Source organism: Capra hircus, chromosome 24 (genome assembly GCF_001704415.2).
Source record: "Capra hircus breed San Clemente chromosome 24, ASM170441v1, whole genome shotgun sequence".
NCBI lineage: Eukaryota > Metazoa > Chordata > Mammalia > Artiodactyla > Bovidae > Capra > Capra hircus.
The window spans coordinates 40,968,965-40,985,348 of NC_030831.1; the positions used below are offsets into that span (position 1 = coordinate 40,968,965).

The 16,384-nt window shown below is 43.2% G+C and overlaps 1 protein-coding gene across 7 annotated transcripts in view; it reads left to right on the forward strand.

The window, feature by feature from the left end:
• Nucleotides 1-16,384, forward strand: part of PTPRM (protein tyrosine phosphatase, receptor type M) — a 654,986-nt gene that overhangs the window by 279,081 nt on the left and 359,521 nt on the right. For all 7 annotated transcript variants that reach the window (XM_018039452.1, XM_018039446.1, XM_018039449.1 and 4 more), the window contains exon 6: nt 13,271-13,445. In XM_018039452.1, the coding sequence (XP_017894941.1) occupies nt 13,271-13,445 (175 nt within the window). The remainder of the gene's footprint in view (nt 1-13,270; nt 13,446-16,384) is intronic.

Sequence of the window (16,384 nt, forward strand, 5' to 3'; positions counted from 1 at the left end):
CAGAATGATTTTGTTATTATATATAAAAACTGTAAAATGATTTGAAAGGGAGTCAAATTATGGTTCCCTTGTCAAGCCTAACTTACGTGTTTTAGACCCTGTATATTAAAGCATAAATTTAATATCACTTACTGTCATAGAAAATACCAGGAAGGCACAAAAAGGACTGTCTTCAGTTGCTGTGGAACCATTGGCTCCTTAAAGTTTTGTTTTTTTTTTTCCTTAAAGTTTTGAGTGGTTGAAATCACATCCATTATTGTTTTAGTCAGTTCAGTATCCATCTATATGATATAATATTGAATATTCAGCCTGAAACCACCGACAACCTTGAAAGCTTACATCATATCTTTTAACTGATATGATTTTGGATTACCTCCATTTAAAGGTGAAGGTTTCTTTCACATGGATGAAATAGTAGGACATGTCTATGGAGATTCTTTGAGAAATTGATTAAAAATTGTACACTGTGATATTACCTGCCTCAGTCAAAGAAGGTGTAAGTGGCTGGTACTTTGAGGAGGATGGGCCAGGAGTCGCTGGAGCCTTGTCCAAGGGCCTTGGCCTCTAATGGGATCTGACAGCCGCTGGGCCAGGATGTGAGGATGTGCTGTGAAAACGGCAGGTCAGGATGGTTCATTTAGGAGGATGGAAGAGAGAGGCATCAACTGCTATCCTTGAGGACTGCTGGCTTTAAACCCAGGAACCACACATCCTGTTAAAGCATTTACTCTTTCTTTTCTCATATTCATCAAAGGGTTTGTGTGTGTCTCTTGCTTCCAAGGATCCACAGCTGTGTCATGAGACAGGGAGATGCAGAAAGCCCTGCTCCAGAATTCCCGAGATCGAGAGTTAAGCATCCGCTACCCTGTCAGTCTGCTTTTGGTGATCTGAGCCCTAGAGCGGGGATCCTGGAGAGCCTGGACACTGCTAGAATCTCTTTCTTTCTCTTCTCTGTGGAAGGGGAGGAAAAAATGGAGGATATTTTAGCTAGGACTTAAACATGCCTGCTTTAGGTAATTTTGAGAGCCCTAGAAGATTTTCAGTCTAGTTATCTGGAATTGGTGGTGGTATTATTCAGTCACTCTGCTGTGTCTAACTCATTGTGACCCCATGGACTGCAGCACACCAGGCTTCCCTGTCCTTCACCATCTCCCAGAGTTTGCTCAAACTCATGTCCATTGAGCCGATAATGCCATTCCACCATCTCTCCTCTGTGGCCCTCTTCTCCTCCTGCCCTCAATCTTTCCCAGCATCAGTCTTTTCCAATGAGTTGGCTCTTTGCATCGGATGGCCAGAGTATTGCAGCTTCAGCTTCAGTATCAGTCCTTCCAATGAATATTTGGAATTTCTTTTAGGATTGACTGGTTTGATCTTCTTGTACCTAGAAAAGAGAGTAGGGGGGAAATTTGACAGCTTTGGATGGGTTTTCATTTCAAAATTGTCTTTAGGACCAGAGAAACAGAATAGAGAAAAATTCATGGTGCTTTTAGTCCTAGAGGGACCCAGTTTGGGACAAGATCAGAGACTTCTGTTACTGACACACAGTGGCAGTCAGGTAGCACCAAAGGGGATGAACTTTGAAATTAGAAATCATATCATTATTCTCTTCTGCATTTCTCCTATGTGTAAAATGCCACCCTTCATTCCCTTCATTCAAAGCGAAGGGAACTGGCTATTGTCCAGGTGCGAGAAAATTATGTGTATCTCTGTTATAAGAAGTGATGTCCACTAAAGACAAGGGACAAGTGACAGATTAATGGGGTTTCTGTTTATTCTTGAGATGGAAGCCAGCGATTGCTTTCATTCAGGAAGTGTGTATCCTGCACTTTCCATGTGCTGGATGTACGATGATTAGTTATACGAATGCTGCTACAGAGAGGGCTGCTACCCCAGGCATGTGGCTTCTCTTTTGGCAGATTGTATTTTCTTCACTTCTGTGGTGGGATCTTTGTAGCAGAGTGACTTGCTGCTTTTGCAGGACTCAAATGACATCTGGACAAAATGGTTCTTTGATTCCTATAGCTTTGCAGTATTTGTGAGCTAGCAGCAAAACCATCTATTTTTCCTGGGGAAATTGTGATGGTTTAAACAGTTGTTTAAAAATGCAAAAAGAAGGGATTTTCTTCTAATTGCTTCTTATAATTATTTTCTTTTTATTTTTTTTATTTTACTTTATTTTAAAAGATACTGAGTATAGTTCCCTGTGCTACACAGTAAGTCCTTGTTGGTTATTTAGTTTATATATTTGTTGTTCAGTTGCTAAGTCTTGTCTGACTCTTTGAAACCCCATGGACTGCAGCACGCCAGGTTTCCCTGTCCTTCACTATCTCCCAGAGTTTGCTCGAACTCATGTCCATTGAGTAAGTGATGCCATCCAACCATCTCATCCTCTGTCACCCCCTTCTCCTCCTGCCCTCAATCTTTCCCAGCATCAGAGTCTTTTCCAATGAGTCGACTCTTCGCATCAGGTGGCCAAATATTGATGTGTATGTGTTAATCTCAAGCTCCTATTTTTATTTTTGTTACAGAACTCATAAATAAACACAGAGGTAGAGAGGATGATATAACAAACTCGATGTACCCAACATCGACTTCAAAACCAACAGCATGTGAGACCACTTTCTTCCCGTGTGCCCAACTGCTTCCCCTCTGATGATCCCAGTCATCATATTATGTAACTTGTAAATGCTTCTCTAAACCAGGAGTTGGCAAACCTTTTCTGTGAAGGGCTAGGTGGTAAATTTTGCAAGCCAGAGGGTCTTCTCTGCCATCATATTATGGAAGCATCCATGAACAGCACAGAAATGGATGATTGTGGCTAGTTTCTGGACAGGTTTAGACATGGACATGTGAAAAGTCTTTCACGTCATTTTCATTGTCACCAAATACTATTCTTCTTTTGATTTTTTTTCAGCCATTTTAAAAAACTTAAACACCGTTCTGAGCTTGCAAGCCTTACAAAACAAGTTGCAGGATGGACTTAGCCTCAAACTGCTGCTCTGAAAAGATAAGAGCTCTTACAAAAATAGAATAATCACCATGTATGCCCTGTGAAAACAGTCAGGGTTCATATTTCTTGGCTGTCTAGTAACTATTTATTTTAGCAGTTTTATTTGATTTGTGATTGTGGTAAAGTTCACACTTTGCAGTTAGGTGATGAGTGTGTTTTCTTTATATATGTACAGGTGATAGGTTCTCATTAGTTATCTCTTTTATACATAGTAGTATAAAAATATACATATGTCAATCTCAACCTCACAATCCATCCAACCCCCATGATGAGTGTCTTAAGTCCTTTTTATCTTCAATATTTCTGTTCATTTCCTTCTGTTTGTGGTGGTGGTTGTTGATGTTGTTGAGACTGGGTTTGTCCTGCACAGCCTCTCATGTTTTGAGTTTTGCCTGTCGACTTCTGGTAGCATCATTTAGTGTGTTATTCTGACTGTTGTGTGTCTTGCCAATTATATCTTCTTTGTGATGCTATCGGCAATTGATGCTCATTCCTAGGGTCATCGATCCATTCAGGGCTGCAAAACAGTCTCATTCTCAGTCCTTCTTTGTTTAGTCACTAGAATACGTCTAAAAAGACAAGCTCTCCTGTTATTAACCGCTTAAGTGTCCTGGTGTATAAATCATATATGGAAGGTGGTATAAACACTTAATGTTTTTGTCTTTTTTGGCAAATTGTCAAAATAGTGAGGCAGTTCACTATCATCACCTGAAAGTGACCAAAGGGGTTACTGCTGTTGTTGTCATTGACGTCATCATCTGTCATCATCAACTTGTAGAGTTAAACACATTTGATGAGTTTCGATCCATTGCACTTATTATCCTTATCGCTGCTCAGATCTTCCATCCCTAAACAGTGGGGCTTACTCAGAGTGGGAGTCACTTGAACTGGGCCATCTCCATGGCTTTCTTGCTTTTGGGTGTGACTGTGTGTTTCAGGCTTGTATTTTCCATACTGATAATCTAGAGTTAGCCATTTTGTCAGGAAGCCCTGGTTCTTTCTCAGGGGAACTGGTAATTAGAAATTACAATCTGAAAAAAAAAAAAAGAAGAAATTACAATCTGAGGACAGAGGTGCTTATTACTACTCATTATTGTTTGTGGATCTTCCCATTGGAAGGAGCTGGTATATATATGTGTGTGTGTGTGTGTGTGTGTGTGTGTGTGTGTGTCTGTATGTGTGTGCACATATACATTTAAGATTAAAGCATGTCTGTCTTGAGATCAAGACAGAGTGACAATTCCAATTCAGTGTGACAATTCAAATTCAGATTCAGAACTAGGGCTTTTAACCCTTATCTTGCGCCTTCTTTATCTTTTCAACTTTTTTTTTTTTTTTTTAGAAAGACTTGTATGTTTTAGGGCTTCCCTGGTGACTCAGATGGTAAGGAATCTGCTTGCAATGCAGGAAACCTGGGTTTGATCCCTGGTCAAGAAGTTCCCCTGGAGAAGGGAATGGCTACCCACTCAAGTTTTCTTGCCTAGAGAATTCTATGGACAGAGGAGCCTGGCAGGGGACTAGAGTCTTTGTATGTTTTAAGGCATATTGATTGGGGAAAAAGTAATGTCCTTTGTCAGCCTTGTTTATGACTAACTAACCTTGCCTTTTAGATCGTGGATAGGTAGGTTCTGCCATCTTCCTCATGGTCAAGTGCTGTTATTACAGTTTAGAAGTAACAAGGTCATATTCTACCCTGGCAGCCTCAAAGCTTTAACCCAACAGGAAATGTCAGGCACTGTCAGATTACATAGTTTGGTGTGGCTAGATTAGCCTCATTGACAGATTTTTAAGACTAAAGAACTTCTAATTTAATTGGTATTTCTTTCTTTTTGGTATATCTAGTCACTGCATTATTATATATTATTAAATAATATTATTCACATATTGCAAATATATATTGAACTGTGTCTAAATATCAGAATGAAGTTCTAAATTTTCATAATCAAACTTTTTTACTCGAATATGCATGGAAGACTATTATATGTTTGAATAATATGTTATTTTGGCTGTCTGTGGGCTTCCTTCGTAACTCAATTTGTAAAGAATCTGCCTGTAATGCAGGAGACCCTGGTTTGATTCCTGAGTTGGGAAGATCCCCTGGAGAAGGGATAGGCTACCCACTCCAGTATTCTTGGGCTTTCCTTGTGGCTCAGCTGGTAAAGAATCTATCTGCCATGCAGGACACCTGGGTTCAATCCCTGGATTGGGAAGATATCCTGGAGAAGGGAAAAGCTACCCACTCCAATATTCTGGCCTGGAGAATTCCCTAGACTGTATAGTCCATGGGGTCACAGAGTCAGACATGACTGAGCGACTTTCACTTTATCTGTATCCCATTAGCCAATTAAAGAACATTTGTCAATACGTGTTCATAGTCTATGACAATAGGAGTAAGACTTCCAGTTGTACCATTCCACATTGATAAATATTTGTGCTGGCTTGGTTATGGTCTAGAAATCAAAGGTCAGCACTTTGATTAGTTATTATGTATTAAAATTTTAAAATATGTGGCCTCCAGAAAGTAGATTTGTTGAGATAGTCGATTAAGATTTAGATTACAGGAAATGTTTAAAAAAAAAAAATTATTCCTGGCCCTGCAGATACTATTAGTGACCCCAGTGGTAAGGATTTCAATCAGTATCTTACAGATGGACATATTTGATAGTGGAATATGTGGATTATTTTCCCTATTAAAGAAATGAAAGTGTGGTTTAATCTCCACCTGAATGGCTGAGGAGCCGCCTCTGGCTCCCCTGTATATGCTTAGCTCCTACACTCAGACCAGCTCCTAAATAGGATTAATTTGCTCTAAAGGTGGCTAAAGGCTCAGACCTCAATTTCTTTCAATCATTGCTCTGGTTATTGCAAAACTCTTTCTGAAAGACTTAATATGCGTCTTTTTTTTGCTGGCAAATTACTGCTCATTTAGAAGTCCTAGAGTTAGCCCACTGCAGAAGGAAGGTTGGAAGTCTAATTTAAATAACTATCAGGACTTTTTCTCTGGCTTGCTCAAATCGAAATGCATGCCTATTTGAAGATACTCTTGCTTTTATTAAAAAGCTGTATTTAACCCACTAAGATCAATTCCTCGCAGACAGGGCCGTTATGCTTGTCTCATTAGGTTGACAAAAGATTGGTCAGAGGTTGCTTTAACACCTGGACACCTGGTGCCCTGCTCTGTCTGGAGTTGGGGGTTTTGTCAGAAGGATGCTGTGGCTCTCTCTTACAGGAACTCATATTCTAAAAAACATCACGGTCCCATCCTTGTTGGTGCTTCCTTGTCCTGCTGTGATGCTATTAAGAACCAGCTCTCCAGTCCCTTGCAGGGTTGCCTTTTTCTAACTCTGTGAAAACTGAGAGAAAACTGCCTGACAAAGGTTCTGTCTCTTCCCAGCGGACATTTTCATCGTTTTGTTTTGCTGGAATAACGAAGTCTCCCCATGGTTTCTTAGATGCTCAGGGTACCTGAGTTTCTGAGCACATTGTCCTGTCTGGCCCTCCCTGTCATGGAGAGGCAGACAGGGACGGGCCCTCGTGACCTTTTCTCACTGCCCTGCATCAGAGAAAATAGGCCAGCCTCAGTTCCCTGGCTTTCCTGTTGAATTCTGACCTGAGGAAATGTATCTGGGGACCGAAAACATCTTAAAAATCAATTTGTTCAGTTGCCCGTTCAATGCCTAAACCCCTTTCAGTATTACCGCTAAAGCCCCCTGGGATGCAGTGGGCATGGTTCTTGTGCGATAGATGCAGCAGCAAAAAACCTGGAGAAAGATCCCGGCCTTTGTGGGGCCTGAAGTCGAGTAGCAGGGAGGTAGGCAGTCTTTGCTTTTATCCCAGTGTATCCATTCATGTGCCAGTTATTGGTCACCTATACATTTGACAGATGTATCTGTTATGCCATCAAAAGCATTAACAGGCATGTTGGAGGAGTCAAGGAAATAACCTTGAGCCAAGGCTCCAGAAACACCCTCCCACATCCACGCTGACAAGCACCCACAGCCTCTGCTCGTGCACAGGTTTCTAGTTGGCCCTGCTCTCCTGGCATTTATCCCATGTTACTTCCTCTGATCCATGGAGGTGTCACAAGTTCTTCTGTCTGGTGCTTGCCAAGGACTGTGAACGCTGTCCTCTTCCTTTCCTAAGGACCCAGGAAATGGGATCTGACACTATCAGAGTGATGGGTGTGCTGTCTCCTCGCCAGAGCCCCAGTGCTCTGAGGACGCTCTCTCCTTCCTCTTCATGAGCCCAGCCATCGATTGCTTCTTTTTGTTGTCATTGAAGTACAGTTAGTTTACAGTGTTGTGTTGGATTCAGGTGTTCAGCAAAGTGATTCTGATATACATACATATATATGCATATGTATGTATATATGTATCTCCATTCTTTAGATTCTTTTCCCTAATGTTGGATTGTGTGTGTGTGCTCAGCTGTGTCTGACTCTTTGCCATCCTGTGGACTGTAGCCCACCAAGCTCCTCTGTCCATGGGGATTCTCCAGGCACGAATACTGCACTGGGTTGCCATTTCCTCCTCCAGGGGATCTTCCCAACCCAGGGATCAAACCCACATCTCCTGTGTCTCCTGCATTGCATGCAGATTCTTTACCACTGAGTGACCTGGGAATTAGATATTTTCGATTTCTTTCCCTTATAAGGTTATTACGAAATATTGCCTGACACAGGAAACCAGGAAAAGGAGCCTCACCAGAAAAGGGACTGAGGGTCTGCTGTCTAGAAGGCATGACTTGAGGCCAGGATGGGGGACACGCAGGACTTTCTTAGGCAGCGAAGGAAGACAAATGGAGACAGTGAGTGCTCAAAGCTTTGTAAAAGTCAGCTAGAACTGTGGGAGATGGTAGTTGATTCTGCTCTCAGTTCAGTTCAGCTCAGTCGCTCAGTCGTGTCCGACTTTTTGAGACCCCATGAACCACAGCATGCCAGGCCTCCCTGTCCATCACCAACTCCCAGAGTCCACCCAAACTCATCTCCATCGAGTCGGTGATGCCATCCAACCTTCTCATCCTCTCTTGTCCCCTTCTCCTCCTGCCCTCAATCTTTCCCAGCATCAGGGTCTTTTCAGATGAGTCAGCTCTTCGCATGAGGTGGCCAAAGTATTGGAGTTTCAGCTTCAACATCAGTCCTTCCAATGAACACCCGGGACTCATCTCCTTTAGGATGGACTGGTTGGATCTCCTTGTAGTCCAGTGGACTCTCAAGAATCTTTTCCAACACCACAGTTCAAAAGCATCAATTCTTCAGCGCTCAGATTTCTTTATAGTCCAACTCTCACATCCATACATGACCACTGGAAAAACCATAGTCTTGACTGCTGCTGCTGCTGCTAAGTCGCTTTAGTCGTGCTCAACTCTGTGCGACCCCATAGACGGCAGCCCCTCAGGCTCCCCCGTCCCTGGGATTCTCCAGGCAAGAACACTGGAGTCGGTTGCCATTTCCTTCTCCAGTGCATGAAAGTGAAAAGTGAAAGTGAAGTTGCTCAGTTGTGTCCGACTCTTCCCAACCCCCTGGACCGCAGCCTACCAGGCTCCTCCATCCATGGGATTTTCCAGGCAAGACTACTGGAGTGGGTTGCCATCAAGTTGACTAGAGGGACCTTTGTTGGCAAAGTAATATCTCTGCTTTTTAATATGCTGACTAGGTCGGTCAAAACTTTCCTTCCAAGGAGTAAGCGTCTTTTAATTTCATGGCTGCAATCACCATCCGCAGTGATTTCGGAGCCCATAAAAATAAAGTCAGCCACTGTTTCCACTGTTACCCTATCTATTTGCCGTGAAGTGATGGGACCAGATGCCATGATCTTCGTTTTCTGAATGTTGAGCTTTAAGCCAACTCTTTCACTCTCATCAAGAGGCTTTTTAGTTCTTCTTCACTTTCTGCCATAAGGGTGGTGTCATCTGCATATCTGAGGTTATTGATATTTCTCCTGGCAATCTTGATTCCAGCTTGTGCTTCTTCCAGCCCAGAGTTTATCATAATGTACTCTGCATAGAAGTTAAATAAGCAGGGTAACAATATACAGCCTTGATGTACTCCTTTTCCTATTTGGAACCAGTCTGTTGTTCCATGTCCAGTTCTAACTGTTGCATCCTGACCTGCGTATAGGTTTCTCAAGAGGCAGGTCAGGTGGTCTGGTGTTCCCATCTCTCTCAGAATTTTCCACAGTTTATTGTGATCCACACAGTCAAAGGCTTTGGCATAGTCAATAAAGCAGAAATAGATGTTTTTCTGGAACTCTCTTGCTTTTTCAATGATCCAGCAGATGTTGGCAATTTGATCTCTGGTTCCTCTGCCTTTTCTAAAACCAGCTTGAATATCTGGAAGTTCATGGTTCACATATTGCTAAAGCCTGGCTTGGAGAATTTTAAGCATTACTTTACTAGCGTGTGAGATGAGTGCAATTGTGTGGTAGTTTGAGCATTCTTTGGCATTGCCTTTCTTTGGGATTGGAATGAAAACTGACCTTTTCCAGTCCTGTGGCCACTGCTGAGTTTTCCAAATTTGCTGACATATTGAGTGCAGCACTTTCACAGCATGTTTCAGGATTTGAAATAGCTCAACTGGAATTCCATCACCTCCGCTAGGTTTGTCCATAGTGATGCTTCCTAAGGCCCACTTGACTTCACATTCCAGGATGTCTGGCTCTAGGTGAGTGATCACACCATCGTGATTATCTGGGTCCTAAAGATGTGTTTTGTACAGTTCTTCTGTACGCGTGAATCTTGTAAAGATGATACTTCTATGGTCATCTTATAATATTTTCCTAAAGGAATAAGCCTGTCTCAAAAGAACGTTTATTGAAAAGAACCTTCTGATTCCACTCTGCTGGAACACAAATGCTCCTTGAATGGCAGGTAATGAGGCTGGAATGGCAGAGCCCACACTCAGGAATGGGGTTTCCCTGGTGGCAGACATGATAAAGAGTCTCCCTGCAGTGCAAGAGACCCGGGTTCGATCCCTGGGTCGGGAAGATCCCCTGGAGAAAGGAATGGCAACCCACTCCAATGTTCTTGCTTGGAAATTCCATGGACAGAGGAGCCTGGCTGGCTACAGTCCACCGGGTCGCAAAGAGTTTGACACCGCTGAGGGACTAACACTTTTGCTTTACTTCTTTAAAGGCCCTGCTTCCAGAGGTAGCCTCATGCTGAGGTGCTGGAGGTTATGGTTTCAACATATGAATGTGTGTGTTGAGGGGTGCAATTCAACCTCAACAGGGGAAAAAAAAAAAAGTGAGAGAAGCTATAAAGAGAATTCTCCAAGCAAGAATACTGAACGGAGTTGCCATTTCCTTCTCCGGGGGATCTTCCTGACCCAGGGGTGAAACCCTAGTCTCCTGTCTCCGCATCTCTGGCGTTGGCAGGCGGATTCTTTACCACTGCACCACCTGTGAAGCCCTGTGATTACATGGGATTAAAGAAAAAAACAGGGCCCATTCCTGAGGGTTCCTGTGACTCACTGGAGTTGGGTAGAGCTGTCAGTTTCAAGCTGTTTAAAGGATGAATTAGTGGCATGAAGACCACAGGTATGAAGTAATGCTCCTCCCAACATGTGTATGCATCCAACACGGAGGTTTCCTTAACCTTGGCTGCCCTTCATGCAGCCTTGAGTACTCGTGAGGATTGCATAAGGGCATCCTTTAGAATTCTTTTCAATAAATGTTCTTTTGAGACAGGCTTATTCCATTAGGTAAATATTACAAGATTGCCATAGAAGTATAATCTTTACAAGATTCATGTGGCAAGTAAGGAAAGAAAAAAATATTAATAGATAGCCCTTTGGATGTTGTCCTTGTTTTTAATAAACAAAACAAAGAATTATAGATGTGAAGTCTGCCTTTCTTCAGGGCTCAGGTGTGTGTGTGTGTGTGTGTGTGTGTGTGTGTGTGTGTTTTAAAAAAACAAGGTTGGCTTTATTTTCAATTTGAAAAAGACAATTTTATAGAGTAGGTGGTCTAAGGTTACTCCTAATGGTAGAATTCAGGTTTTTTAAAATTTTGGGGGGAAGAGGATGGGAGACTGAATGTGTGGAATACAAAAAGAAATACTCTCTCCTGCTGAATTCATGAATAATGCTAGATTGACGTTGCTTTGTTTTGTTTAACTTTTCGGTGCCCTTTGTCAGACCATACTGAAGGGGTTTCATTTTCCAAAAAAAGACATGTAATATATGTAAGGTGTATATTTAACATCATATTCAAATCTGTGACTTTTTAAGCTATCAACAAGGCTGTCTGGATTGCTAGTTCTGAAGATGGTAGGAACTGTAGTTCCCCAGCCCTGATGTTTCCTCTGCTGTGGCAGGAACTGTACTGGCGCAGCACCCTGGTGCCTTTTCTCTGTCCACGTGGAACTGCTGGACAGGAGGCCGGGAGCACGCATGGTCCAGGCCCTCCTTTGGGAACTCGCTCCCCCCAGCAGCCCTTCCTCCATCCTGGGTGTTTGCCAGCAGCTCCCGACATAGGGAGGCCTTGTGGCTTTCTAGTGCTGCCTGTGGCTGGGCGGGTGAGTCTGTTCCGTTCTGTGCTCAGTTCTAGCAAGCCCATGTTTACTGCACATCAGCTGTATTCTGCATAGTCTGCAGGGCCAGGCTCATTGGTAATAAAGGCAGTGTTTTGACAGCCTGTCCGCCTGTTTTCTTGAGCTCATCCCTCAGCTGGTCCAGAATCTGGGCGGGAAGCAGTCATTAGGCCTGCGTCTTAAATTCCCACAACTCCTTGACAGTTGTAGCATCTCTTACAGATGAGGAGAGGGGGGCCCCAGAAGGGTAAATCACTCTGAAGTTACATGTGGAGTCCTGGTCAGTCTAATTCCCAAACTCACAAAATATCACAGAGAAAGCTATTAGAAGACTTTGCTTATATAAATCACTGAGCTCTACAGAGGAGTTTTATTATTGGTAGCCTGGCATGCTCACACCTATAAACACAGACATTTTCATGCAGCCTGTGAGTCCTGGAATGCACAGATGCTTGTCTACCTCCCCAGTTCCTCTGGCTGCCTTGGCATCCTCCAAAGCTTTACGCTGTTTCTAACATCCCAGGCATCCTGTTCTCTCTTCGGCCTGGGACGCTTCCTTCTCTCCCACCCTCCCCTTAGCCTGGGAGCTCCTGCTTACCCTTCAGATCTCAGCTCCAAGAGCAGTTCCTCAAACCGGCCACCATATCTAAAGACAACTCCATCATGATTTCTGCCAGCCGCCTGACGGGCCATCACTGGTGATCACGTGTGCATTTCAAGCCTACACTTCCCAGCAGCTGAGATGCTATGTGCACTGTGGTCACTTTTCTGTTGTCCACCGTGGTGAGCTTAGTGTCTTAATATAGTGACAGCGCAAGGGTGGGCCCCAACATGGTTGCTGGGTGAATAGTCAGACAAAACGCATTTGCCTTAAGGTCTTTGCTGGTTGTTTTCTCCTTAATACGTGCAAATAGCATGGTAAAGAGAGCCGCTTTCCTGATAACTGTACTAAAAATATATAGGACTGAACTCGATAGTCATTTTTGAGGCTTTAAACTATGGGAAGCATAGAATGAATTTCTAAGTGTGCGTAAGTAAGGACTTACTTATTTACTGTCTCGGGCATGGGATAAGACAGCTCTGCCCCAGAGATGGAGCCTGGTTTGTGTGGTCCTGGCTGTGGAATGTGGAAAGGACCTTCTCCCCTCACATTTCAGTGTTAGGTGATATTAGGCACCAACTTCCGCATGCTTTTTGTAGCTCCAGGAAGAAAATTGTAAAGCTGAATCTAGTCCTTCAGATCGTTTCCATAGGAGCTATGCTACTACCTACTTATGTTTTTAATGTAGTTCTTGATAAGCTATTTATTGGTTCATAAATAAAATGAGGTCAGTCATAGTGTAGTGTGTGAATTAATTTTTTTTCTAGCCAAGTATAATACGATTATGTATTATAAAAAGACTAAGTGTTGATAGTTTGGGAGCAAAATAAAGGGTTTTCCCATATGCTTCTTCTCCCCTCCAATTGCACTAGAATCACATAGTGAATATCTTAGAGGGACAAAACCAAAGGCATTTCTTCGCACTTAATTTTGCATCTGCAAATCCTGAAAGTGTTGATCAAGGCAGAATTTTGGTTTCTGGGCAGCTGTTTTCCTGCAACTGCCCACGGGTAATTAACAAGGGACCGGGATCTGGGTGTAAGTAACACTGAACTCTGTGCCTTCAGGAGTATGTTTCCGGAAGACCACTGATATTGTTTCTTTTTGTCCTCTCCACCCCCACAACACAGGGCATCGATGTCCAGGATGCGCCTCTGAAGGAAATAAAAGTGACCAGTTCCCGGCGATTCATAGCATCATTTAACGTTGTGAACACAACCAAACGAGATGCTGGAAAATACCGCTGCATGATTCGCACCGACGGGGGAGTTGGCATATCCAACTATGCAGAGTTGGTAGTTAAAGGTATATAATGTTTTTTTTATACCCCCATATAGTCTATTAAAACAGGCATGTGGGACAGTTATGAGCTCATGATTTGTTGAAAGCTCAGACTCACGCTCCTCTGTTTCTGAACAGTGGTTTGGCGACAAGCTCTATTGATGGATTGCATTTTAAGTACAGATTTTGCACGTGAGCAATATTTTTGAAAAATGTATTTTATTTATGTGGTTCAGTTGCATACAAAGCAGTGAATGTGCTCTTGGCAAGTTTTCTACCAACTCTGTATACAGAGATTACAGCCTATAAATTTTTTTTTTTTAAGGAATGAAATTTTTTGTACTGATAGAAAATCACTTAAAATGCAAATATTCCCCCAGCCAGGGTGTTTACGATAGCAGGGTGGTTAATAAAATGAGGCAGTGTCAGTATAGAAATGCTCTGTCATATCACACAGACCACGCTGATAACAGTGAGTTAGCATTCATAATGCTGCCGTTAGGGTCTATTACTGTATTTTGTGTGACTGAAGAATTAAGTCATTATAGTCAGGAAGGTGGGAGATGAGTTAAATAAAAGGGGGAGATATAAATTTCCCTTAGCTAGTTTGATGTTTTTTGTGTGTGTACGGACTTCGGAGTTTATAGTACTGAACTGCTAAGGCAGTTTTTGGTCCCAGACAGAATAATTTGGACTTTCAGATATACCATGAGGCATTTTTATACAACTTGTGGCAAGCCATTGATGCTTCTTCCTAGGGGAACAGAATGATGCCTACTTTAAAATTTTTTTTCCCCTGCATTTGTTAAACGGGGAATGTTAAATTGGTTTCTTTTGGGGGGCCTATTCCTTTTGGCAGCAAATTTCTCTATGCAGGCAATTCTACAGACTTCGGGGTTCAGACCCCAGCGCTAGCTGCGTGGGTGTGGTCCTAGATGCTTCTCTTTCCTCAGGTTTAAAATAGACTTTATAATGTGTTTGACCCAGGACTCTCCCAGTGGGTCCAGTGGCCAAGACTCCAAGCTCCCAGGGCAGGGATCTGGGTTCGATCCCCAGTTGGGGAACAAGATCCCACATGCCACAGAACTAAGACCTGGCGCAGCCAACTGGAAAAGAATAATAACGTGACTGATCCTCAAGGGCTATCAGGAAGATCAGATGCAACGAATAGGTGAATGGCACTAAGAATACCTAGTGGGCAGCCCACCCCTGTTCAGTCCATGATGGGAGCGAGGTGGCTCTTACTCTCTCTGCTGTGGTCCATTAGTGGTCCTCCTCTGAGAATGCACAGCTGAATCACCTTTCCAAAAATAATAATACACCAGCCCACTTCTCCATCCCCACTACCACATGTGTATTGAATCAGAGTCTCCGGGGGCAGAGCCTCTGCGATAAACTCTATAGGTGATGCAGATAGGTGCTTCTGTTGTGAATCTAGCCCCACCAGTGTTAGTCATGCCTGGCTTGCGGGAAGCCTGACCTCGGCAGAGTTTATCTGTAGCTAACATGACTAACTTTCTGTGGAAGGGAACACGGAGCCAGCCGCACACTGCAGTTTAGGCTTGAATGATCTAATTTGCCGTGCCTGATCCCTGTGAGTGTGAGATTGTAGCAAAGCTTTAGCCTGTCTGGCTAGTTTTGGAGTTTGGATTTCATTTGTAAGCAGAGGGAGCTTTGCATAGATGTGCACACTGTCCTCTGCAGAAGGGTCTCTGGGTAGAAAACCCACCCCATTTGCCAGCAAATCCAGAAGACGGGCCGCCGTGCTGATCTCAAGGCTGAGTTCTTTATTGCCATCAGTGTACCTTCACTCTCGTCTTGGCCCCGTTCTTTGTGGCTGTTCCCTGTCTTCTGATTTCTGGTTGCTCCAGTGCTTCACTGTGACCACCTCTGCCGCCAGAGGCATGGTGCTCTGTAATCAGTGTGGCAAAGATTCAGTCGCCTCTAAAAATTGCCTCCATGGGAAAGTTGATTTGTTGAGAGTTATAAGCAAATCATATGGCAAATAGATGGGGATAAAGTGGAAACAGTGACAGATTTTATTTTCTTGGGCTCCAAAATCACTGTGGATGGTGACTGCAGCCACAGAATTAGAAGACCCTTGCTCCTTGAAAGAAAAACTATGACAAACCTAGACAGCATCTTAAAAAACAGAGACATTACTTTGCTGAAAAAGGTCAAAGCTATGGTTTTTCCAGTAGTCATGTATGGATGGATATAAGAGCTGGACCATAAAGAAAGCTGAGTGCTGAAGAATGGATGCTTTTGAACTGTGATGTTGGAGAAGACTCTTGAGAGTCCCTTAGACAGCAAGGAGATCAATCAATCCTAAAGGAAATCAGTCCTGAATATTCATTGGAAGGACTGATGCTGACGCTCCAATATTTTGGCTATCTGATGCAAAGTGTCGACTCATTGGAAAAGACTCTGATGCTGGGAAGATAGAGGGCAGGAGAAGGGGGCAACAGAAGATAAGATGGTTATATAGTATCACTGACTCAATGGACATGATTTGGAGCAGTCTCCAAGAGACAGTGAAGGACAGGGAAGCCTGGCTTGCTGTAGTTCATGGGATCACAAAAGAATCTGACACAACTGTGAGACTGAACAACAAACACAAACAATAAGCAAGTCAGACATCTCTGGTCTGCCAGAACACACCCAACCAAGCACAGAGGGTGTGTGGGTTCAACTCACATTTCTGCTGCACTTTTTCCTGCCTTAGGAGAGCATGGAGAGATCTTCACTCCTTGTGATAAAATGTCCAGGCACTTCTTTTGCATCTCTGCATCCTGCCCGAGTCAGTGACAACTGGCTTGCAGTTATAGTACAAATCTAGAATTTGACTTTTCCTCCACTTATAATTTTTATTGCCATATTTTGCATATATTTTGTTTTTTGAAATGAGGTAACATGCCAGATTCTACCAGCTAGGTAAAGAATTGCCTCGACACAGTTACTTT